The sequence below is a fragment of the Macrosteles quadrilineatus genome, unplaced genomic scaffold (genome assembly GCF_028750875.1).
Source record: "Macrosteles quadrilineatus isolate MER2022 unplaced genomic scaffold, UCM_ALF_1.0 Scaffold_2__2_contigs__length_208266976, whole genome shotgun sequence".
NCBI lineage: Eukaryota > Metazoa > Arthropoda > Insecta > Hemiptera > Cicadellidae > Macrosteles > Macrosteles quadrilineatus.
Window position 1 is genome coordinate 117,171,244 of NW_026542595.1, and position 25,613 is coordinate 117,196,856.

The 25,613-nt window shown below is 34.4% G+C and overlaps 1 protein-coding gene and 1 long non-coding RNA gene across 3 annotated transcripts in view; one reads left to right on the plus strand and one right to left on the minus strand.

The window, feature by feature from the left end:
• Positions 1–1,109: 1,109 nt before the first annotated feature.
• On the minus strand, positions 1,110–5,145 carry LOC128986451 (uncharacterized). The gene is made up of 3 exons (XR_008490126.1): positions 5,004–5,145; positions 2,454–2,594; positions 1,110–1,301 (listed from the first exon to the last, which is right to left on the minus strand). It is a non-coding gene; the product is annotated as an uncharacterized LOC128986451 (long non-coding RNA).
• Positions 5,146–9,362: 4,217 nt separating this feature from the next.
• LOC128985818 (regulator of telomere elongation helicase 1 homolog) overlaps positions 9,363–25,613 on the plus strand; it is a 62,756-nt gene continuing 46,505 nt past the window's right edge. For both annotated transcript variants that reach the window (XM_054405727.1, XM_054405728.1), the window contains exon 1: positions 9,363–9,763. In XM_054405727.1, the coding sequence (XP_054261702.1) occupies positions 9,641–9,763 (123 nt within the window). In that variant the 5' untranslated portion in view covers positions 9,363–9,640. The remainder of the gene's footprint in view (positions 9,764–25,613) is intronic.

The following is a 25,613-nucleotide window of genomic DNA, read 5'->3' on the forward strand; positions in this document are numbered from 1 at the left end:
AATTTTAGGTTGATTCAAGGTAAACGTTTCTGGCAGTAATGCATAATCAAGGCTGAATTGAGGTTGAATTAAGGTATAAGTATGTTTAAATTAAGGTAAAATCATGGTCAATTCAGGACTCATAACCTGAAAATTTAAGGTTAATTCAAGGTAAAGATTTTTGGCTGAAATCAAAATATATTGTTGAATTCGGGTTAAATAAAAGCATAATCATGATCAACTCAGTACATACAGTAACAAGTGATTGACTGACAAGGAATTTTACTTGACTTACGGCATTCTTATGGTCTTAAAGTAGTCCAATATTTTAATGTCCTAGTGGATAGCCTAGCTGTTTTGTCTTTGTGAACTCAAGAACTTTAATGATGCCTACTAAGCGCGGGGACAGCTATCTATTAGGACATCAAAATATTGGTTGCTTTATGGCAGTAAGTTAAGCCTTAAAATATTAAACGCAAGGTACATTACCTTAAGCTTTAATCTACGCAGAAAACTTTGGGTGGATACATAATTTGACCTTATAATCTATATTATAATACAGTTACCACTCACTCACTCATTGATCACTATTCCTCAAAAACTACCATGCATATGTACTCAGAACTTGGTGGCATGGAGGTTTCACTTAACCTCCATAATAGGTTTCACTTAATATGTACAAGAAGTAGCTTTGAGAGATTCCATCAGGGCTCTGGCTCACTGGCTTTAAAATTACAATGTTAACATATTTTTCTTTTGACAGAACTTTCGTTTAATTGTATTAGCTACCAAACCGCTGTTAGGAAAATTCTAAGCAAAACCAATGCAAAACAACTGTTTGTAGCAAAGAAAATTTTTCAATTCTGTTGTGAAGCCCAAGGGGAGGGGCAGCTAGAAACCTATAAATGATGCTATAACACTTTATTTAAATGTTGTATAGGATAACTGAGTTAGGTTAAAAATAATAAGCCTATTCTGCCAAGCTTGTGAGTGAAGGGTGAGAGCATTTAATTTTTAATAAGGCCTCATCATATTACACCAGACCCTGCTTTAGAAAAGACATCTCAGTGATCAACAAAAAGTTTAAAAGTTCAAAACAGTTCTTCAAACATAGCCAAAATATCACTATTTGTGGGGGTATAAATAAAATGTAGCAAGTGACATTGGTTATAGTAAATTTATTTTATGAAAATATAAAGTATAAAACAAACTTGAAAATTAGAACATGAGTTAAATTAAGTGACATTTTACTTATACATTATTTACTGTCGCATAACCTCAGCCTGATGTTCCTATTCTGTGCACCAATAACTCCTCTTTTCCTGCAACAAAAAAAAAATCATAAAGTATCGACTAAGGGAGTATGTTTTATCTAATTTTTTTTTTTAATTTTTTCTGTACATGTAATCTGCTTGAGTTAAAAATTTCAGCATGGTTTTCCAGTTCACTAAGTAATTTTTTACTTGAATTGTTTTGACTGTGATTAAAGCTGAAACTGTGAGCAAACATTTATTAATATAGTTATTTGTGTGACAAAACGGCACGGAGACGGCTGGACACTAAATCAAGTAAATAGGGGGCCCGGGATCGCTGAGCCCAGGGGCCCATGATGGCTCTCTCCGGCCCTGATTATCATTGACATTATCAATAGTCTAAAAAATTGGGGAGCGAGCAGGTCTAGTGGTTAGAGCGCGGTCATTCCGGTTCCTGGGGTCCAGGGTTCAAATCCCGCCAAATCACCAATGGATTTTAACTAAGTGATAATGCCGTAACCCCTAGGTCTAGCCTGAAGTAATGTGAAAAACAATCCCGGGCTCCAGCCTAGCGTACGGGGACAAAAAGTCTAAAAAATTGTTGAAACACACAGCGAAATGTAGGTACATGTCAGCTACAGAGCTGCAAATTGTGTCATTCTGTTCACAAATGATACCAGCAAGTGGCGAGGAGCCTTGCTGCAGCGTACTTAAGCGAATTATGATTTATACGCAGAAACTGGCTCTTACTTGAAAAACCACCCTTGTATGTTCCTTATACTAATAAACCAAATTAACAAACCCGAGACTTGTTATTAGAATTCTAAAACCCGTTGTTGCAACAGTTTAAACGAGTAGGTAGTTTTATCGAATTGGCCAGGGTAGAGTACTCGTCTGTCCTACAGCTATTCTAAAAGTTAGGCAAAATTTGCAATAACATTTTAACAAAGGCGAGGATGATATTGCTCTCCTCCTGGGCGTCTGCAGGATCTTTTGAGCGCTTCTAGAGCTCTGAACCTTAGATTAAATTAAAATAATTAATCAGTCAAAACCGTGAATCCTTCTCAGCACCCCGGGGAAGAAATTTGAGCGTGGCTGGTACTAGGGGTAGGCTGCTCAGTAAATACAATCTTATTCGCCCCTCATAATTTACGTCACATGCTTTTTACACTTTGGATCTTAGAAAAAATGTAAGTTAATGGGATATTTTAAGTAGGCTACCTATTGAGTTTTTCCATGCACGAAAACACTAAGAATGCTCTAGTTTTTAACCTTGGTGAACCCGTCATCGGCCACTGATGCCATGTCTTGTCATCACGGCCTGTGTCGAACTACAGGGAGTGTCGAACTATCGAGGTTCTACTGTAACAACAAAAGTAAACCTTATGAAATAAACAGTTCTATAACTAATATGCTCTACAAACCTTTTAGGTACTGGCCCTAAATTTGGCTTGTCACAGCCATGCACGGATGCAGTTTTTTTTACTTTCAATTCAGTGGCTTCAGCCAACAGTCTCTTGGCTACAACTGAAACAGTTTAAGTGAAACGCCTCATAATAGATAACAATAACAAAAGAATTTGTTATGCAAATCTATATAAAGCTCAAATACCACTGACTCATTCATTCACTCACTCATCACGAAATCTCAGAAACCATAAGACCTAGGAACCTGAATCTTGGCAGGCATCATCCTTTTGGGTAGTAGACGATCACTAAGAAAGGATTTTACCCTCCGACCTCTGGGCTCCGCCCCAGTGGCTCTGGAGTTTCCCATGTTAACCTTATGAGAAATGGAATTAATGAATCTTAACAGCTGTTTCAATTAAACAAGTTGGTTCTGTTCTATGATGTTTAATAGCATTAAAGTTACAAGGATTACCAACAGGGTGCAGCACTATTATTTCTTTTACATTTATGACAACAGCTAATTTGCAACCAAAAGGTGAGTGAGCGTAGCGAACAAACTTCAACCTGGAGGCGAGTTAGCGTAGCGAACGAGCTAACCTGAAGGCAAGTGAGCGCAGCGAACGAGCTCTAACCTAAATGTGAGTGAGCGTAGCGAACGAGCTCCAATCTAAAGGTGAGTGAGCGTAGCGAACAAACTTCAACCAGGACGTGATTGAGCCATGCGAACGAGATCATCTTGAAAATTAAGAAGTTAAACGGGGCAAAGCCCGCGGGTTACAGCTAGTATTGGAAGAAAAATACAAAACAATCAGCTTTTAGAGAGAATATGCCATGTATTTGTATTTAACAAACTAGCTTTGACAATCTCACTTCTGTAGTAAAGTACAGAATAGACATAATTGGTCAGTGTGTGTTTTCAGGGGTGTACAGTGGGATTTACCAAATGAATCAAGTACAAAAAATTTAGTTTAGACTCGTTCAATGGTCTTGCCTCTCTGTTCAACCTGAAATTCTGGCTAAATTAAGCAAGATGGAAAAAGAAGTAAACCATAAGTCTGGCATTAATTTTTTTTTAAACAACTTTCTTCCAAGTGAATTTTTGTTTGACCAACAAACGAAAGTTTTAGTAAGTTTAACCTACTAACTTTCTTACTCTAAGGTTTTAATAATATTAAGTTATGATTTAGGCTATTAATATTTTTTGTTTTAAATTACAAATCATCAATAAAATTTAAAAACTATAGGCCTACAAAAGGTAAGGTTTATTTAAAGCAGAAAATTTCAGAATTTTTCCAAAATTGTTAATACCGTACCGGTACCGTAAGTTAAATTGCAGCACACAGACCAAGTTATTCATAATAATGTCTAAATTACAGTTCTAAATTCTGCAAATTTCGATGCAAAGCAAGATGGCAACTCATCTTGTAGGTAACGTTTGTTCAAACGGCAAGCCACTTGTTTTAAATCTGTGTTCGCTGAAGCTAATTAGTTAATTTGAAAAATAACACAGCAGCCTAGGTAACCTTGTTACAATAACTTTACAACTTACAGCATGGGCAATATACATCTTTAGTAACTTAAATAGGCACAAGTTACCAGGATATGATTTAAAGTTAACAGCTACATAAAACCAAAATGGCAGGTCTCCAGTCAAGTGACATTTTGTAGAAGGTTGTTTTAAATTAGTTCATTACGGTAGCCTACCTTTACTTAGTTTAATCAATGGGTATGGCGTACAAAACTTAAAATCTTTGAGAGATGCTAATCTTAACCCATCTAAACGTTTGCCGAAAAACCCTAGCATCAGGACATAGGACTAGGATAAGCCCTTAGACCTAGGCTACATTACCAAGTCTATAACTTAAGACATAGGCCTAAGCTAAATTAAAATATTTTTCTATAGGCCTAGGTCTATTTATCCAATCCATCGAAAATCATTTCTTCATTCTTAAATGAAACTTCATAACTTCGGCCTATGATAACTTAAGACAATCTGCGCTGATAAAAAACTGCATCATTAAGTTACATATTGGCTTGTGTGTTCATAATATTGTAGCCCACCGGATTTGGCAAAAATAAGTAACTAGGTCTTGAACAATTCCAGATACAATATTCCAACGGATCACAATACTTTCTAGGCCAACTATAAAACAATTCACCAGTCATGAGGCCTAGGGCAAGCACAGGCCTAGAATTATTCTGGATCCTAGTCCAAATTTGGCAGTTTATTGTTGTAAGATAATCTTCAGAGCATTTGTAACTTGAGGTTCTAATGCCAGTATGATTAGCATTCTAACACACATATCTTATCATAAGAATGGAAAAAATATTATGAATACAATGAAAAGATTAGCTGACTCACCTTTATGTTTCGTTGGCTCACAAGCACTTTTGTTGCAGTTAGTCTTCTAAAATCGAACACTATGGAATTAACTATGAACAAAGAAATTGAAAATTGACAAAAACTAACTTCAATATGAATACTTTATGTCTAAAAACTCTGATATAGTAATAACCCGAGAAACAAACGTCGCAAAAAGACAAACTGACAAGACACACAAAGACAAAGACAAAGAGGTTAGGATTGTTTAGGGGTGGATCCTGGCGTCTGGCTGGCGTCGCTTGGTCGAACTGCATCATGGGAATTCGCGCTGTTGTTTTGTTGACTCTGTTTCAGGGCGGAATCTATGAACTCAAAAAGGGCAGTATTTTGTTGTCCTTGAATCCAGCCACAATGTTCCTAATATTTGCAACCTTGAATTGTGAATGCAAATTGTAGGGAAAAGTTTACCTTGAATCAAGGGTCCTTGCTATCTGGGCACATACAAGTGAAAATTTGGCATCAGCCATTAACCAAATAATGGCAAAGTTTCATGTAAGTGATAAGGTTGCAATTTTAGTAAGTGACAATGCAAGTAGTGTTGTGGCAGCAGCAGCGATCCTTAAAGTAAAACATTTTGGGTGTTTCGCACACACGGTAAATTTAGTTTTACAAAATGGTTTGAAACTCGTTGTAGGGTTGGTTGATCGTGTAAAAACTGTTGTCTGACATTTCAAGAGAAGTTCAAACTCTACTAATAAATTTATTGAAGTGCAGAAAACCATGGGCTTAAACCCAAAAAAACTCATCAATGAGGTAGCAACCAGGTGGAATTCCACCTTTTACATGTTATCAAGAATTGTGGAACTACAGGATGTAGTCAAGACAACTGTAGCATTAATAAACAAAGGTCTCCCCGTGTTAACAGAAATTGGGTGGACGATTTGCTCAGAACTGATTATTGTACTCCAACCTTTCGAGGAGGTAACAAGGAATCTTGGAGGAGAGGGCTATATGACAGGCAGTCAGGTAATTCCCCTGACCAACAGTTTAATACGTGTTTGCAATCAAATGCTTAAAGAACAGTTTCGACCTGAGACTCTGGCTGTCATCAAGGAATTATTAAAAGGATTGACAACAAGACTGGCTAACATTGAATCAAGCAAAACAATAGCACTGTCAACTTTGCTTGATCCTAGATTCAAATTGGCAGTGTTTACAGACAAACATGCAGCTGATGGCATCAAAGCCCACTGTTCACACCTGATGGCTGGTATTTGGCAGAGAAAGTATACAGCAAGAACTGACTGTGCATCAACTGCGAATGAGGCTAAAGGCCAAGAAACAAATGAAGATGATCAACCTGAACAAACATCAAAATTTTCAGTCTGGAAGGACCTTGACAGTATGATATCTTCAAAAAAACCTTCAGGTAATTTATTAATCCTACATACATACATACACTGTCTTCTGTAATTTAATTTTACATAACCACCGCCACCGGCACGATTTAAACTTCAATTCATCTTAATAACCTACATACAGTTTTTATAGTAGGCCTTCTGTATAATTTTAAATTCGATATTGTGCTTTATTTCAGGATCCAAAACATCTGCAGCAATTGTGGAGCTAAACCGATATTTAGAAGAAGAGTGTATCGGACGGAAAGAGAATCCTCTTCTTTGGTGGAAACATAATGAAAAGCTATATCCACTACTCAGCGAAGTTGCAAAAACTAAGTTCTGTGTTGTAGGAACATCGGTTCCCTGCGAGAGACTTTTTTCCAAAGCTGGCTACATCAGTTCTGAAAGACGTACCAGACTAGACTCAAAAAGAGCAGAACAGCTCTTGTTCTTAAATTCGAATTCTTACTTAATTAAAAATAAACAAGGCACTACTTAACTATGGTAAACTTGGTAAAAGTAACATTGTACTATTCATTTTTGTATAGTATTCAATTCATTTTTGTATAGTATTCAAAAAGTATGTTTGGTTTTTTACACTTTATAATATGTTATAGGCCTACTTATCAGTTTTCAAATAATAAGACATTGTTAATTACATGTTTTTTTTTATTCCTTAAAAATGTTCACTCCTATAAACTAATAATACTTAAATTACTGAGATTTTCAGTATTCCCATAATAGTTGTCCTAATAACTAAAAATAAAATGGTGTTTTTATTGTATTTTGTTGTATAATCAGTCGAGAAACAAGACTAATTTTAAAGTATACAATTAATTATTAACTTGCATCTGTTACTGTTACTATGTTGCAGTGCATTGAACATTGAACTTTCACTTTGAATAATTTAGAATAACTCACATTACTCTATCACCGTAGAGATGGAAATTACGGCTAATTTTCGATAACGCGTTCCACCGTTCCGTGACTGACTGTTGACATTACCAAATGGATCTGGAGGGAATGTATGTAACGGTAACGAACGCGGTAACTGAAGCCATGAAGTGACACGGTATTAGGTGACAGAAGTAACAGGTTACTGTCACCTAATACCAGTCAGTCACGGAACGGTGGAACGCGTTATCGAAAAGTAGCCGTAATTTCCATCTCTAACTACCGTAATCTGTTATGATGAATCTTATATCAAGTCATCAATCATAATTATAATTATACCATCAACACTAGCGCTCTAGTGGTGAATTAACAGACTGGTTTAGGTAAAAAGTGAGGTTATGTTACATATACAAGAGATCAAACCTCCAACACTCATATACAAACAGTTAACTATACAAAAAACACCCCTACCGGAAATGATTGGTGATTGGTAAGGATTAAACCTCTAAAACACCCACTACAATACAACACTATACAAAAAACAACCTAAGTAACTCATTTAGCATAAATTAGATGTAAGTTTAACATAATATATTTGGTGACCTTTACAAAGGCCATTTTTATACTCAGTGGTAAAGTTTAGCCTTCTTTCAGCTGTTTTTAACATCAGATACATAAATTATCATTTGTTTCATCACACTATAGCATATATAGAATAACCTCCAATGATATATTAGTTAGCATTAAACCTCTAGTATAGGCTAGAATCGAACCCACAGACCTCCAACCAATATTTACACACCCTGTATATGTAAGTTACAGAGATACACATATACAAATTATAGTATCAATATAACCTCCAATACTACTACACATTTAACATTCTTTTATGATCAACGGTAAAATTCCACTTAAGCCCTCTTTCAGCTGATTTATATTTATTATACACTATAAAATAACCTCCAACATTTACCATTATGATCAACAGTAAGGTTTAAGCATTATACACTATATAATGTGTTTTTTTACAGACCTACTAGGATAGGATTGAACCCATAGACCTCAGTTACCATTAGTGGTTGGTTAGATTCGAACCTGTGAACCTCTAGCATAGGGTTAGGATTAAATAACCAGAAATGATAGGTTAGATTCGAACCCGTGAACCTTCAATGATAGGTTAGCATTAAACCCATAGACCTCTAGCATAGGTTAGGATTGAACCAGTAAACCTCAGTTACCATTAGTGGTTGGTTAGATTCGAACCCGTGAACCTCTAACATAGGTTAGATTCGAACCCGTGAACCTCCAATGATAGGTTAGCATTAAACCCATAGACCTCTAGCATAGGTTAGGATTGAACCAGTAAACCTCAGTTACCATTAGTGGTTGGTTAGATTCGAACCCGTGAACCTCTAACATAGGTTAGATTCGAACCCGTGAACCTCCAATGATAGGTTAGCATTAAACCCATAGACCTCTAGCATAGGTTAGGATTGAACCCATAAACCTCCCACTATAATACCATTAGTGGTTGGTTAGATTCGAACCCGTGAACCTCTAACATAGGTTAGATTCGAACCCATGAACCTCCATGTTAAAATCAAATCTCCAATACACACCCTGTATATAGGTACAAAGGTATAGGTATAAGGTGTCATTTACCACCATACCCATAACTACTGTTGTGGCTCATATGGTAACGACTCCAACTACCAACAAAAAGACCGGGGTTCGAAACCCGGTCAGGCCAACACTTTTTATCCACAAAACACCTACTGCACGTGGTCAGCTAATCAGCTGAGAGTACACCTAGATCATCTCAAGGTCAAATTTTGGCCCAATCGCTGGCCTGACTACTCTCCATAAGAGCCCATGTTAGACCCAACGTACCGGCCCTAACTACTATTAATCCTAAGAAATATTATCATAGATTAAACATGCATCCAATACACCATATGGTAATAAAATTATGGGAGAACTTCAGAGTCTCATGGTAAAAAAAGAAAACACAAGGAAACGGGCCTCGGCCTGTTCGTTCCACCATCACCTTGTTTTTCTTATTCAGTTATCTGCTTATCTGCGCATCTTTTTGTAAGGAGGGAACATGCAATGCAATTGTACTAAAATTGTAGGTTTGATTTAGATTTTTTGTTAGATTAAGATTAGATTAGAATTGCAATTGAATTAGAATCAGTGAATCAGTATTGGACTTCCGTCCGGTTTTCCGGTTCAGTGGTTCAGAAACACAGAGACCAGAGACTGTTCAAAGGAAAGATCATCAGCATCAGCGATCAGCGTAGCGTGGCAGACCCACACCCAGTAGCCTTCCTAAATCCTACTAAATCGTAATAGAATAGGCCTATTGAGTGACAGACAGAGGCAATGAATGAAATGCCGGTAAATATAAGAGATATAAAAATAAGAGATGTGCCGGTAAGCTTCCCATTTAAACCATACGAACTTCAGGAAGATTTCATGTCAAAAGTTATAGAATGTCTTCAAAAGGTGAGTTTGTCTGGACTAGTCTAGGCCTATTAGGGGTTGGACAACTTCAAATAACCTAATAACTTAGATGTACACATTTGATTGAGATTGTGCAACAACTGGAGTTGTAGCCTACACTGTTTAACTTTTAGAAATGTACTTTAACACGTTTGCTGCGGCCATCAAATGGCATGCGTAGGCCTAGCCCCAGTGCGGCGCAGCCCGCAGCGTCGAACAAACCCGATTGCTGGGTGATTGGCTTTTATATTTCGGTATGACGAATAGCAAATAACGTGCGGTGATGTCCTGTTTTATAACAAGAGTCGATGTAGTTCGCTAAAAACTCACATAGCGCCTATAGCAGCACTGCTTGGAATGTAGCCGGTCCCATCGTATTGCCAATTGGAGGGAGAAAGACGGGACAACAAGTTGATTTTTAAGTTTGCCAGACGGGGATTTTATGGGGAAATTTTACTACTAACCTACAACACAACAAAAAGCAAGTCACCCACTACACGCTAACGTGGAATAGATGGACCGACGCTAGAGCAAAAACGATGATATACGAAAGGCATTGCCGAGTGTATCCGATCCGTTACGGCAGCATCTGAACAGCGCTCGGCCCGTATCCGATCGGATACGCCTGCAGTGAACGTGTTAATACTTTACTGTGCTTAGAAATGGTGACCATTGGATTGTAGTTGGTAAGTTATTTAAGACTGTGCAATAGGCCTAACCGGTAGCCAGGGAGGGGCTGGGCTGTAGAAAAACACTTTCGCTAGCCAACTTATATAGTTTCACTTAGGCCTATCCATTAATAGGGTTGCCTTTAGTGACGTGACGAGTTGAGTTGGCGAGTCTAGTTGACTCGAGTCAAGACCCGAGTCGAGTCATCTCATTCTCAACTCGAGTTGGTACGAACTCCTACGGAGATTGCCGAAGCTACACGAACTCGTAACGTAACGAGTCCGACTTGCAAAACTTAAACGCTATTGGTTCACAGCCTCAAAGCGAGTCAAGAAACTGAACTCATACGTAGAAAGCCAAACCTATACGAACTCGGGACGTAAAGAGTTGACTCACTTTTGGCCAATAGCTTCACAGCTTTACAAGGCGACTCGCATAGATTCAACGCTATTGGCGGGAGTTGACTCGTATAACTGAAACCTTATTGGCCGAGTGCAAGTCTGGTGGGATCTGTATCAGTTCAAATTGTTTAATAGAACTCGTACGGAGAATGCTGAACTTACACGAACTCAGAACGTTTTGAGTTGAGTCGACTCGACTCGTAAAGCTGATACGCTATTGGCCGCAACCGAGTTGGCCGACTCGCAAAACTCTAACCCTATTGGTCGACTCCAAGTCGTTGCGGACTCCCATGATGCATTGGTTACGGGTCGAGTTTCGATTTGAGTCTGACTCGACTCGTAACTCGAGTTCACGGCAGTTGGCGAGTCGAGTCAGGAAAGTACCCGACTCGTCACATCACTAGTTGCCTTATGGTAATTTGTAAAAAGAGGAGATTTTAGCTGGCGGCCTCCACTACAGTAAATACAAATTTACAGGCTAGCTAAATTGTAGGCCCATACCTACATAGGCTAGCACAAATAAATATAATAACAGAAACGGTATAAGCCAAAAGAACTACACAAAAAAAAATTGGCAAATATTTACCGTACCAGTAGGCCTACTTACACTAAGATATGATGTTTTTTTTTATGTGTCTACTTACAGTATTGTTAACGCTGAATCCTAAAATGCAATCAGTTTTTGTTGGAGTGATTCCTAAGTGGCCGTAAAACGAAGGTTAGGATTACGAATCTAAGGATAATTGAGCGGTACTGATGGTAGTGGTAATATGGCGTGGTCTGGACGGGTCAGTACTGAGTGAGAAGAGCATACATATACTTGATCTAACGCGGAATGAAATCAAATCAATTCGTTTTGAAACCAAATAATGAGTTCTTATTAAGGCATGTGAGGAAGGTAGGTCGGGTTTTATGCAGATTCGTGCCTGTATTAAGTGTTTTGAAGTGAGGTTAGATTAGAAAGGTAAAGGTTAGGTTTATGAACTGACTCATTAATTTATGCTACTTCCAGACTGTTTTTGCATAGTTAAATAGTGGGTGAAACACAATGAAATAACGATATTAAAAATGTGCAGGCTCATTATAACCTAACCTTAAACTTACCTAATCTAACCTCACTTCAAAGGGCTTAATACCGTCACGAATCCGCATAAAGTCCGTATCTTCCTCATTGGTAGCCTATTAAGGTTGGGTTGGGTTAGGTTAGATTAGATAAGATTATGTAACATCATTTATTAGCTGCTGATACATGAAGTTATGAGTAGATAGTAATGTACCAATCCTAGACCAAAAAAGGAAGACTTTAATAATTTAATGAAATTTGTTGTTTTTCAATACTAATGTTAAATTTTTGCCTCTTTTAGGCCAATTTCTAACATTTTCATATTTTTCTAGAAAAAGTATATAATTTTGATGAAATTTTCATGAATATGTCTATATTTTCCATAAAATTGAGTACAAAACAAAATGTTTTTAAAAACAAGTAAAATTTTAAAATTTAATGAGTAGTTTTTATACAAATTTAACTAAAACAGTTTCTTTATCTTTGAATGTTTTAATTTCAGTAATAATTAAGTTTAAATCTTTTTTATTTAATTCTTTAATTGTTTTTTCATCAAATATATTAATAAATCTATGAGGCAAATGAACTTTACATTTTTCTAATTCAACAATAACTGTTGGTCCATATTTATCTTTAACTTTATCAAATTTTTCTATTTTATAGTTTGTATTCAATTCTAAACTTTTTATTGGTTTATATTCTTTGAATTTACATTCTCCAATATTATTAATCTCTTCTAATAGATCCATTTATTACAAAAAATAATTATAGAAATTTTAAACAGTTAATAATTGAAATATATGAAAAGAATTTTAAATAATAAATTCCATAAATTTAATAATTTATTTAATAATTAAACCTTAAATAAGCCTTTACAAACTTGTTTTTTCAATCAATTAATCTACTTCAAGATTTTTATGATATAAAAAACTTTAATAATTCTAATAAATTTCATGTTTTTAATAGTTTATTTAATAATTAAACCTTTATAAACTCATTTTTAATCATTTATTAACGCGTCGCGATTTTTGCGACGCGTCAAATATTTAATAAATTCCATAAATTTAATAATTTATTTGATAAATAAACCTTAAATAAACCTTTACAAACTTGTTTTTTTAATCAATTAATCTACTTCAAGATTTTTATGATATAAAAAACTTTAATAATTTTAATAAATTTCATATTTTTTAATAGTTTATTTAATAATTAAACCTTTATAAACTCATTTTTAATCATTTATTAACGCGTCGTGATTTTTGCGACGCGTCAAATATTTAATAAATTCCATAAATTTAATAATTTATTTGATAAATAAACCTTAAATAAACCTTTACAAACTTGTTTTTTTAATCAATTAATCTACTTCAAGATTTTTATGATATAAAAAACTTTAATAATTTTAATAAATTTCATATTTTTTAATAGTTTATTTAATAATTAAACCTTTATAAACTCATTTTTAATCATTTATTAACGCGTCGCGATTTTTGCGACGCGTCAAATATTTAATAAATTCCATAAATTTAATAATTTATTTGATAAATAAACCTTAAATAAACCTTTACAAACTTGTTTTTTTAATCAATTAATCTACTTCAAGATTTTTATGATATAAAAAACTTTAATAATTTTAATAAATTTCATATTTTTTAATAGTTTATTTAATAATTAAACCTTTATAATCTCATTTTTAATCATTTATTAACGCGTCGCGATTTTTGCGACGCGTCAAATATTTAATAAATTCCATAAATTTAATAATTTATTTGATAAATAAACCTTAAATAAACCTTTACAAACTTGTTTTTTTAATCAATTAATCTACTTTAAGATTTTTATGATGTAAAAAACTTTAATAATTCTAATAAATTTCATATTTTTTAATAGTTTATTTAATAATTAAACCTTTATAAACTCATTTTTAATCATTTATTGACGCGTCGTTTTAGTAAATTTTGCCTGACTTTTAGTATGACTCTGTACGGCTGACAAGTATCCAATCTTAAGCCAATGTGATTTAAATACTCGTAATGAACTTTAAACTAATTAGTTGAAGACGTTGGTAATTGATCTAATATCGAATAAAAGGCAAAACAATTCCTACAGAGTCGTCGGACCTAATTAATTAATATAATCGAATGGAGAATTTATCGTGGGATGATTGAAAATAAATTTAGTATTAGTTTACGTAGCTGATTGTTTAAATCAGCTGCTCCCAAGACTTGATTCTTTCACCCGCCAAAGACGGGGTTTAGAACTTAGACGACAAGTCTCAGGGTATTAAAACGACGTAAAACGGGAATAAAATCTGAACGGCGAAACAAATAAACGATAGATTTAATAACGAATTAAATTAAACGAATGCAACACTTACGGCCACCGCTAGTCACTGGCAAGCAGGAACTGGCGGGTCAAGACTCAAGTTAAAGTTATTAAATTTAGACCATTCGAATCTGGACTTTAATACAGCGAATACGAATAATAGATTAAGAATTGCGTGAAAAGAAAATAACGTAAAACGTGAAAAGGTCCTAACTAAGTATGCTAGCTAACCTTCGTAACAAAATCGTATAGTCGTGTCGATTATCGTGCGAGCGTAGATGTAACGACGAAGTTACTTCGAAGACGGCGTACGAACGAATAATCCTGTCTTGGAGTAAAATCCTTCGTTCCTGCCCGCTCGAGGCTTACGCGCTCAAGCGGCGAACTCAAGTACTACTAGACAACAGCTGATCGAATTCACTTGTTGACGTTGTTGAGCTGGTCTAGTTTCGTCTGTCGTCTGTCAACAAATAAACACCAGTTTGGGGTTATGTCGTCGTCGGCGTTAAATACCTGTAAAATCGGCCGGTTTAACTTTATTATGTGAAACGAAGTGCTATTATGAATAAATATGTAGTTGTGGATGTGTTTGTGTACTTCACTGTGAATAAAAATAGGCCTACGTTATTTGGCCCATAGCCCAAGCTATGGCCAACACATAGGCCTAGGAGTAGGCTATTGTGGTTAAAAATCGGGTAAGTTCTGGTGTTCATTTATTCGTAGTACGTTTTTACCCCCCTTAAAATTTGGTACCTTACACCCCTTACCAACTTCAGCAAAAAAAAAGAAAAAAAGATCAAAAACGTAGGGGTTCGGACGGGGTCGGAATGGTCTCGAAGAAGGGTTGCGTGTAGAAGTCGTTGTTTAGTCGTAACCGTTCGTATCGTATCGTATCAACCAACGGGAGGGATATCACCACACCAGCTCCGTCGGGGCGTGCGTCGGAGTTCGTTGCGTTGTTCGGTCGGCTCTTCGGTTTTGAAGAATCTACGTCGTGTCGGGCGTCGTCCACGAGGCACGTCGGCCACCTCCGATGTGAGGTGACTCACCACGACAAGGCCCGATTGGCCGTCGTTCGTCGCGGTAGCCTCGATGCGTCGTCTTTCCGGTCTCGGCGAATTAGTACGTTGGGACGTTCACGAGGCACGTCGGCCACCTCCGATGTGAGGTGACTCACCGTGGCCAGGCCCGTGTGGCCCTCGTTTGCCACGGGTTGCCTCGGGAAAGCATCCACTTCGATAGATTGCGTAACAGGATTTCTGGGATACTTCTGTTTGACAGGAGTTGCAATTGCCCTGAGCCACTGCGTCTGCTCAGTCAACGCCGACTACCCCTAATCGTCGTCAAAAAGCGGCATCTGGCGTTCCAGAAATTCTGCAAATTTCGTGTTTGTTTTTCGTGTAATTTTGAAAATTTTGATTTGTTGTTGACCGGAAAGGGCGGGGGAACATCGTCGTTGTGGAGGTTTCGTACTGCGGTGTGTACTCTGACGAGAGCGAGGTCAGCAGTACACCGAATGCCGAGTAACACCTCCACACTTAGGCCCGGGACGTGGATAACCCGCGAATAAGGTTGGCCAGAGATTGCGTCGTCTACTCGGTACCGATCCGAAACACACGCTGCGTCGTCCATACGTAGGTTGACGTCAGTCTGGTCGGGTACGATGCCGCACGTCCGAAGGTGACGTACGATCTCCAATCAGACTGACTGACGAGCCGGTATCGACGAGGGCGCTGAACGTCTCACCTGAGATGACCGCGTCGACAAAGGGTCGGTCATCTCTGGGGCGCGGTCGCGGCTGACGGTTCCCGTGAATCGCGTTACAAAGCTTAGCGAAGGTCGTACGGCATTGGGTAAATCGTTGCGTCTATCGAACGGTACGTGGTGATCGTGTTCCGTCGTTGGACCGAAGATCGTGATGCGCGACGGAATATCTTGCCTGGGCGATGGGATGTTGGCTGGCAGCTTTACCAACACTTTGAGGGTTCGTCGAACGGGTGAAGAATGTTCGGTGGGAGTCCCGAGTATATCTCGCAGGCTGGCCGTCTCCTGGTGCGTTGGAGGTTTCAGCAGCTGCGGTATTTCGGATATCATGGGCCGCAGAGGCGGTAGTCCACAATATCGAAGTCACCGTCGGGTTCATCGGCTGACCGATGCTTCCCAACGGGTTTCTCCAAGACTCGTAAAAGCGGTTGCGAAGCTCGGCGACGCTACTCCCAGCTGATACTTCGTCGTCTCAGCTATTTTTGTCTGCTCAAAGTGTGGATCCAACCGACGCGCGGGTCGTCTATCGGCGATCTCGGTAAGCTCTCCATAGTCGAAGTCATTTGGGAGATCGTCGTCGTCGTCGTGGTCGTGGTCGTCGTTGACGTTTGAATTCCCACTGTGGATATCGTCACGTGGCCGATCGGTAGCGTATCGGGTCGGGCAATGGTCGTCGGGGTACTCGAAGACGTTGATTTTGTTTCTCCAGTCATTTCGTCTAAATTTCAAAGTCCAAAACCGTGTTTTCGAGTCCCTGTTCGGGCGCCAGAGATGTGACGAAAACTTCTACAAAACGACGGTACAGTACTAGGACGTGAGACCGAGGAAGCCCAGTCCCTGTTTGGGCGCCAGAGATGTGACGCAAAATTCTAGGGGGGGAATAAACTAGTATTCACCAAGTCAGGCTAGGCCTACCCCTAGAACCGGCCACACTCGAATTTCTTCCCCGGAGTGCTCAGAAGGAGCCGAGAAAAATCCAGGGGTCAATACGACGTTGTCACGGCTTTGACTGATCAATTTATTTAATTGATTAAAAAAACAAGTTTGTAAAGGTTTATTTAAGGTTTATTTATCAAATAAATTATTAAATTTATGGAATTTATTAAATATTTGACGCGTCGCAAAAATCGCGACGCGTTAATAAATGATTAAAAATGAGATTATAAAGGTTTAATTATTAAATAAACTATTAAAAAATATGAAATTTATTAAAATTATTAAAGTTTTTTATATCATAAAAATCTTGAAGTAGATTAATTGATTAAAAAAACAAGTTTGTAAAGGTTTATTTAAGGTTTATTTATCAAATAAATTATTAAATTTATGGAATTTATTAAATATTTGACGCGTCGCAAAAATCGCGACGCGTTAATAAATGATTAAAAATGAGTTTATAAAGGTTTAATTATTAAATAAACTATTAAAAAATATGAAATTTATTAAAATTATTAAAGTTTTTTATATCATAAAAATCTTGAAGTAGATTAATTGATTAAAAAAACAAGTTTGTAAAGGTTTATTTAAGGTTTATTTATCAAATAAATTATTAAATTTATGGAATTTATTAAATATTTGACGCGTCGCAAAAATCACGACGCGTTAATAAATGATTAAAAATGAGTTTATAAAGGTTTAATTATTAAATAAACTATTAAAAAATATGAAATTTATTAAAATTATTAAAGTTTTTTATATCATAAAAATCTTGAAGTAGATTAATTGATTAAAAAAACAAGTTTGTAAAGGTTTATTTATCAAATAAATTATTAAATTTATGGAATTTATTAAATATTTGACGCGTCGCAAAAATCGCGACGCGTTAATAAATGATTAAAAATGAGTTTATAAAGGTTTAATTATTAAATAAACTATTAAAAAATATGAAATTTATTAGAATTATTAAAGATTTTTATATCATAAAAATCTTGAAGTAGATTAATTGATTGAAAAAACAAGTTTGTAAAGGTTTATTTAAGGTTTAATTATCAAAAATATCTTTTTATATATTTCAATTGTGAAATCATAAAAATGTTAACAAAATGATAATCTTAAGATAAAAAGATAAGTATTGATTTAAATTGAAAATAAATATCACCAATGAAAAGCTTGTTAAAAATTAATGCTATTTCATATATTTTACATTTCTGTACGATTAAAGATAATGTAAAAATCAACAAAAACAAATTGCGTTGTAAATATAATGTTATTGAAGGAATATTAGTCTATGGCCTAATTTGTTTGGTTGATCTTTTGATGAAAATAAGTGATTGAATAATTAATAATAACTAATAGAATGTTAGTAAAATTCAGTGTGGATTTATATGATTGTTTTGATTTATTTTAACTAATTGAAAAATGTTTTATAATATATGCTTAAAATATATAATCAATGCTAAGTCTAAATAGAAATAGAATGAAACAAACAAATGGATTGAGCTACAAAGTGTCAAGTCTACTAAGTTAGATGGCAATATAAAAGATCAGATAAATGGTACTATGATCGTCGCATTACGCAAGGTTATCCCGCTAGGTTCGCTAGTGTCAAACGCAAGCAAGTTAGCCAACACCATAAAATGAGATTTCTCTATTATTTCTTTGAATTAAAATGTTGCTATGGTAAAAATATGGTATTAAAACTTATAAGTGTTATATTTCATGTGTTTTTCAACCAATTTTGATCAATTTTGGTATACAGATATATTGAATATTAAATAATTTTTTGACTTATGTTAAGGGTAGTTTCATCCCCTATTTTTTATTTTATTTATAAAAATTCTAAAAATGATTGAATAACTCTGAAACTAAAAAATTATGAAAAATTATCAATGTTTTTAGTAAAATTTTAAAATTTAGGGTGAACTACCCTTAAACTAAAAACTTTAATAACTTTTTTGTTTTTTAAGATATTTACATGAAATTTGGTATGGTATATCTATATGATAAGTACAAATTTATTAAATAATGAAACAAAAAATATTCACATCCTGTGACCTTGAAAATCAAAAATTTTTATTTATTAATATTTTTTAATGAAACAAATTTTAAATTAACAATAGTAGTCTCATTATTCATAAAATATAATAATATTTTGAAAAATATGTCAAAAAGTAGTAAATAAATGGTGGTTTTATAATAATTTTATTTGATTTCAGTTATATCATTTTTAATTACATTATACTCTAATAATCTTTCAGACACAACAACTACATAGCAATTAGTTTTACTAGCAACAGTTATATCATAATCAAAATCCATATTTATTATTATATCATTTTTTGATCCTGAAATATTTACAGTAGTTTTTGTAGTATCAATCACATACAATGGTCTATTTTCAATGAATTCTGTTGGATCATAATACATTTTACTATTGTTATAATAAACCTTTTTATAATCTTGATACATTTGATATAAAATTCTAAATTTTCCATTATTTATATCTAGATTCATTAATTCATCAGGATAATAGTGACCATTTAATTTTACTCTAATATTTTTAATATACATACTATCAAATTTTGAAGTGTCATATAATTGATCATTAGTTCTACCTTTTTGAAAACCAATTATTATAAATTTTGGATTATAGATGTTTCGATAAATATTTGTTATATCAAAACTAACTGTTTTTCCAGTTATTGTCTTTTGTTCAATACATTGCCAATGATTAAAGTGAAATAGTATTTTTTCTTTTTTAGTTATTTCATTAATATATTGAATTTTACTTGTAGTTTTATACTCAATTATTGGAACTCTAATAAAAAAGTCATCAATAATTATTTTTCCAGCACTTGGTAATGTAGTATCATCAAAAGTTCCATCAACTTTTTTAGTTTTCCATCTAAAAATGGCATCATTATCTTCAGATCTAACAAAACATATATTGAATCCTCCTTTGTATATTGGAACATTAACATTTTCAAAGAAACCTAATCCAAAATGTGATAGATTACCCACAGCTTCAAATGTATTTTTGAAATCTGATTGAAATCCATTACAAATGTTGGATACTGCTTCTGTTTTTGAATAAGTAACAGTACCTTTTATTGTACTTAATTGTCCAGGATATTCAATTTCCTCAATTAATTTATTATGTTTTCTAATTTCAATTTTTGAAAATAAGAATGGTACAAAATTATTAATCAACTTTACATTATCTGTAGCACCATAGTCTCTATCATAAGATTTTTTTAGTGTTCCTGAAATATAAAATTGAAATTTAGATGTACAAAAACCATCTCCAAAATCAATATTAAATTCAGTTTTTTTGTTTGGTTCATTCAAATGTAGTTTAGATAAAGGATAAAAATTTTTATATTCAGCTCTTTCAATTTCATAAGTATTAGCCATTTATTAAGGAGAAATTTATGAAAAAAATATGGAAAGAAAAAGGTTTTTTAAAACCAGTAAAATTTTTGTAATAAAGAATAGTTTTATAAATCTTTTTGGAATAATTTAATCAATCTCGTCATAATCCATTTTTTCTTTAAACTGTTCAATATTCAGTGCATGATCTATGATGAATTTTGCTGATATATTTTGATATTGTAACACTATTTCCCAATCCAAATCATTTTTATATTTATCAATAAAATCTTCATCTAAATTTTGATACTTACAAACCAAATTAATATAAGCATTAAGTTGATAATTAATAAACTCATCAATAAATTGTATACTTAATGTTTGATATTGTGCAATCTTTTCCCAATTTAGTTTATTTTGAAACAATCTGATCATATCTTCATTCAATTCATATTTTTCTGAAATAATATTCCAATCTTCATTGGTCAACATAAATTGGTTTCTGATAATAAAAAGATCAAATGAGTTATAGTTTGCCATTTATTAGGAAGAAATTTTTGCAAAACAACTTTTCTTTGAATTACATATACAACATTTTGCTTTAATCATATTTTTATTTTTTAATTTTATTGCTTGAATGTCTTTAGAATTGGTTTTTTGTTTACATTTAAGACAGTAAATTAACTCCATTTATATAGTAAAAATTATTCATCTTCTTGGTTTTCTGTATTAAGTTTATCTTCTAATGTAAAACTTGCTATTTGTGCTAATCCAGTAGTTCCATAAGAATCAAAGTAATATTTAATTTTATCTTTTTTATAATAACATATCCAATGAGTTCCATTACCAGAAAAAGAATCTAAATTGACTATACCACATTCAAATTTATTAACAGTTTTTGGAAGCATATCTCTCATAAAAACACCTCTAAAATTCTTAATATTTTGACATAATTTTTCTAAATCAGCTAAAGTCAATGGGTTGAAATTTTTTTCTTAACATATTTTAATGTTTTTTCATCTAATCCAGATCCTTTTACATTAGCTAATTCTTGATCTAACCAATTAATAAAGTCTCTAAATTTAGGAATAACATTGTCTTTTACTACTTTAGCTCCTCTTCTAACTTTTGGTGTTAAACTATTTATGCCAGGAATATAATCAGCAACATTTAATATTTCATTTAATAAACCACCATCTTTTATTTGTTTAAGTTGATTGTAAGAAAATTCAAGTCTTAATCCAGTATTTAATTTTTTATGTTTTTCTAATTTATTCAATTGTCTTTTAGTTAATAATAATATATCATTACCATTTTTAAATTGATCTATTTCAAATTGTATAGTCAAATTTTTATTTTTCTTAAAAGCAGATTTAATTTTAGATTTTTGATAATCAGTTAAATTTATCTTAACTTTTTCCATTTATATAGGTTAAAATTTTAATCCTATTTCTAATCCCATTCCAAATTTTCTTTTTAACCACATAGCACCTGATGTTGGTAAAGCAACTAATCTTTCACCTATATCATGATCACTAGATGTTGCTATATCCCATGCTTTATCTTGTAATATTTTATCAGCAATATCATTTCTAGATTCTGTATCTTTATGATCTCTATAAAATATATCATGTTCTTTAGCAGCTTTATCTAAATCATTTATTCCAGGATCACCTCTTTTTAATCTTTTTTGTAGCTTAGTTCCAGGTCCTAGATATTGAAAACCAGGTACATGCAATTCAAATGGTAAATTATTTATAAAATCATTTAATAATCCTGAACCTATAATTGGTGATGTTATAGTTGGTAATATTCTTTTTAAATATTTTATACCATCAGGTTTTTCAATTAATTCATCTAATTTGTTTGAAATAAAATCTTTAATAGCCTTTTTTTCATTGATAAAGTTATTATTTCCAGCTTTTTCTTGAGCATATATATAATTGATTATACTTTCTAATTTGTTTAAATCATCAATATATCTGTATTCAATTTTATTTTCTGAATATTTTCTAATACCAGATCCTTCAATATTTCCTTTAGAATCCCAAATAAATTTAATCAAATTCATATATTTATTACCTTTACTTGATTTTGGTTTTCTAGTACTTGGATCATTATTTTTATAAATTGAATCTGTTTCCCATAAAATTTTTGAGTAATTATTTAAATCATCTTGACTATATAAATTATCATCTGGTTTGTCTTTATATGTCAATAATCTCCATAAACCTTGAGTGCCAGTATATGTTTTACCATTAACAAGTAAATCATCATTATCCAGGGTGTCTAGTAGTCGGGAAAATCGGGAAAGTCGGGAATTAGTATTGAATTTTAAAATGGTCTTGAAAGTCGGGATTTAGTCTTAAATTTGATTTCAAAGTCGGGAATTTTTATGATTTTGCCGCGATCGTCGTCCTCCGTTTACGTAACCGCGAAGCCAATGATGATTGTCCTCACGGCCTCGGGAAATGTTCACGATTTTGCCGCGATAGTGGACGACGACGATAACGTTTCCGAAACCATGGGAGACGACGATGACGTTTCGGTGACCGCGGGAGATGACGATGAAGTTTCCGTGACCGCGGGAGACGACGATGATGTCTACACGGCCGCGGGAAATGTTCATGATTTTGTCGCGATCGCAGACGTCGACGATTACGTTTCCGTGACCGTGGGATATGACGGTGATGTCTAAACAGCCGCGGGAAATGTTTATGATTTTGCCACGAACCCGGTCGATGACGATGACGTTTCCGTGACCGCGGGAGACGACGATGATGTCTACACGGCCGCGGGAAATGTTCATGACTTTGCCGCAATAGTGGACGACGACGATGACGTTTCCGAAACCACGGGAGACGACGATGACCTTTCCGTGACCACGGGAGACGACGATGACCTTTCCGTGACCGCGGGAGATGACGATGACGTTTCCGTGACCGCGGGAGATGAAGATAACGTTACCGTGACCGCGGGAGACGACGATGAAGTTTCCGTGACCGCGGGAGGCGACGATGATGTCTACACGGCCGCGGGAAATGTTCATGATTTTGCCGTGATCGCGGACGTCGACGATAACGTTTCCGTGACCGCGGGAGATGACGATGATGTCTACACGACCGCGGGTAATGTTCATGATTTTGCCATGATTGTGGACGTCGACGATGACGTTTCCGTGACCCCGTGAGGTGAAGATAACGTTACCGTGACCGCGGGAGACGACGATGAAGTTTCCGTGACCACGGGAGGCGACGATGATGTCTACACGGCCGCGGGAAATGTTCATGATTTTGCCGTGATCGCGGCGTCGACGATAACGTTTCCGTGACCGCGGGAGATGACGATGATGTCTACACGACCGCGGGTAATGTTCATGATTCTGCCATGATTGTGGACGTCGACAATAACGTTTCCGTGACCGCGGGAGATGGCGATAACGTTTCCGTGACCGCGGGAGATGACGATGACGTTTCCGTGACCGCGGGAGATGACGATGACGTTTCCGTGACCGCGGGAGTCGACGATGATATCTGCTCGGCCGCGGGAAATATTCATGAGTTTGTCCCGATCGCGGACGACGACGATTACATTTCCGTGACCGCGGGAGATGACGATGAAGTTTCCGTGACCGCGGGAGATGACGATGAAGTTTCCGTGACCGCGGGAGATGACGATGAAGTTTCCGTGACCGCGGGAGATGACGATGACGCTTCCGTGACCGCGGGAGACGACGACGATGTATACACGGCCGCGGGAAATGTTCATGATTTTGCCGTGATCGCGGACGACGACGATCACGTTTCTGTAATCACAGTCAATGATGATGTCTAAACGTACGGTACGCGGAAGATTTCATGATAAAAAACCAAATTTGCTAGTTAGAATTTTGTATTGCCGCATTATTTCTTTACTTGAAACACCACATTATCATACTACTTTATGACAACGACAAAGAGTTGGTGTAGTATTATTTAGAAAATTGGGTAAGCTATAAAAATTGGTATCGATATCAAGAATCGAGAATCGATACATTTTGGTATCAACACCCACTAATTTTGGATAAAACTAGTCTTGAAAAATCTGGAATTAGTCTTGAAAAGTCTGGAATTAGTCTTGAAAAGTCTGGAATTAGTCTTGAATTTTATAATGGAAATAAACTAGACACCCTGATTATCAATTACTGTTATTTTATCACCAATCATAAATGATTTTTTATGTTTATTCCAATACAAACCAAATTTATCATCTTTTGCTCTAGGTAAATATTTTTGTGCAATTGGACCAATGATTTTATTTAATATTTGAGGTGAAACAATATTTGGATCTATAAATGTTGATTCTTCTTCAATAATTTGTTCTCTTATTGGTCTAAATGGAGTACTTGAAGGTAACATAAATTCTTCTTCAGATTGTGGTATTGATATGTTTGCAAATTGATTAACAATAGGTACTAAATCCATTAAATTTTTATTTTCATTTAAAACTTCACCAATTTTATTTTCTACTTTACCAATTGCAGATGTTATTGGTTCATATGCTTTTTGTTTAATTTGTTCATAATTTTCATCAATTTTAATTTGATTTTTAAATTCTTTTATTAATTTTTTTTCAATTTCATCTAACTTCTTAGCCTTGTCGACAGTTATGTTATCCATTTATTAAAAGAAAAAATATGTTAACATAAACATAAATGATGTTAACACAAACATAAACCATGTTAACATAAACATAAACTATGTCGATTAAGCACAATCAACACTACACTAATGATTAATATAAATAAAACAAAAATAATAAGTAAATCTAAAAATAAACACAAACACATCATTTTTTATTTTCTGTAAATTTAATAAAAAAAATAAACACTAAAGATAAGGCAAATATTATTATAACAAATATTTTATCAACAATTAAATCAAGCATACACCACATTTATTTAGAAGAAAATTTTATATTAGAAAACTTATTCATATATTTTCCTTCATTTGTTTTTAATATCAAATTCATAGTTAAAAATCCATAATTTTCTTTCCAACAATCATTACAAATATCCTTAAATTCATTAAATGACATATCAGAACCTACAAAATGATCAAAAATTTGTTTTACATAATGATTATTTTGCTTAAAAATACATAACATATTTAAATTATTCCTTATTAATATAATGTCAACTTTTGAATAACATTGTGAAAGATAAATACATGATATGTTTTTATGTCTACCCATTACAAAATACTCTTTTATTTTATCTTGATTTTCTAAAATACAATCATCAAAAACAATTAATGAATTTGGTTTACAATCATTTAATGAAATTATA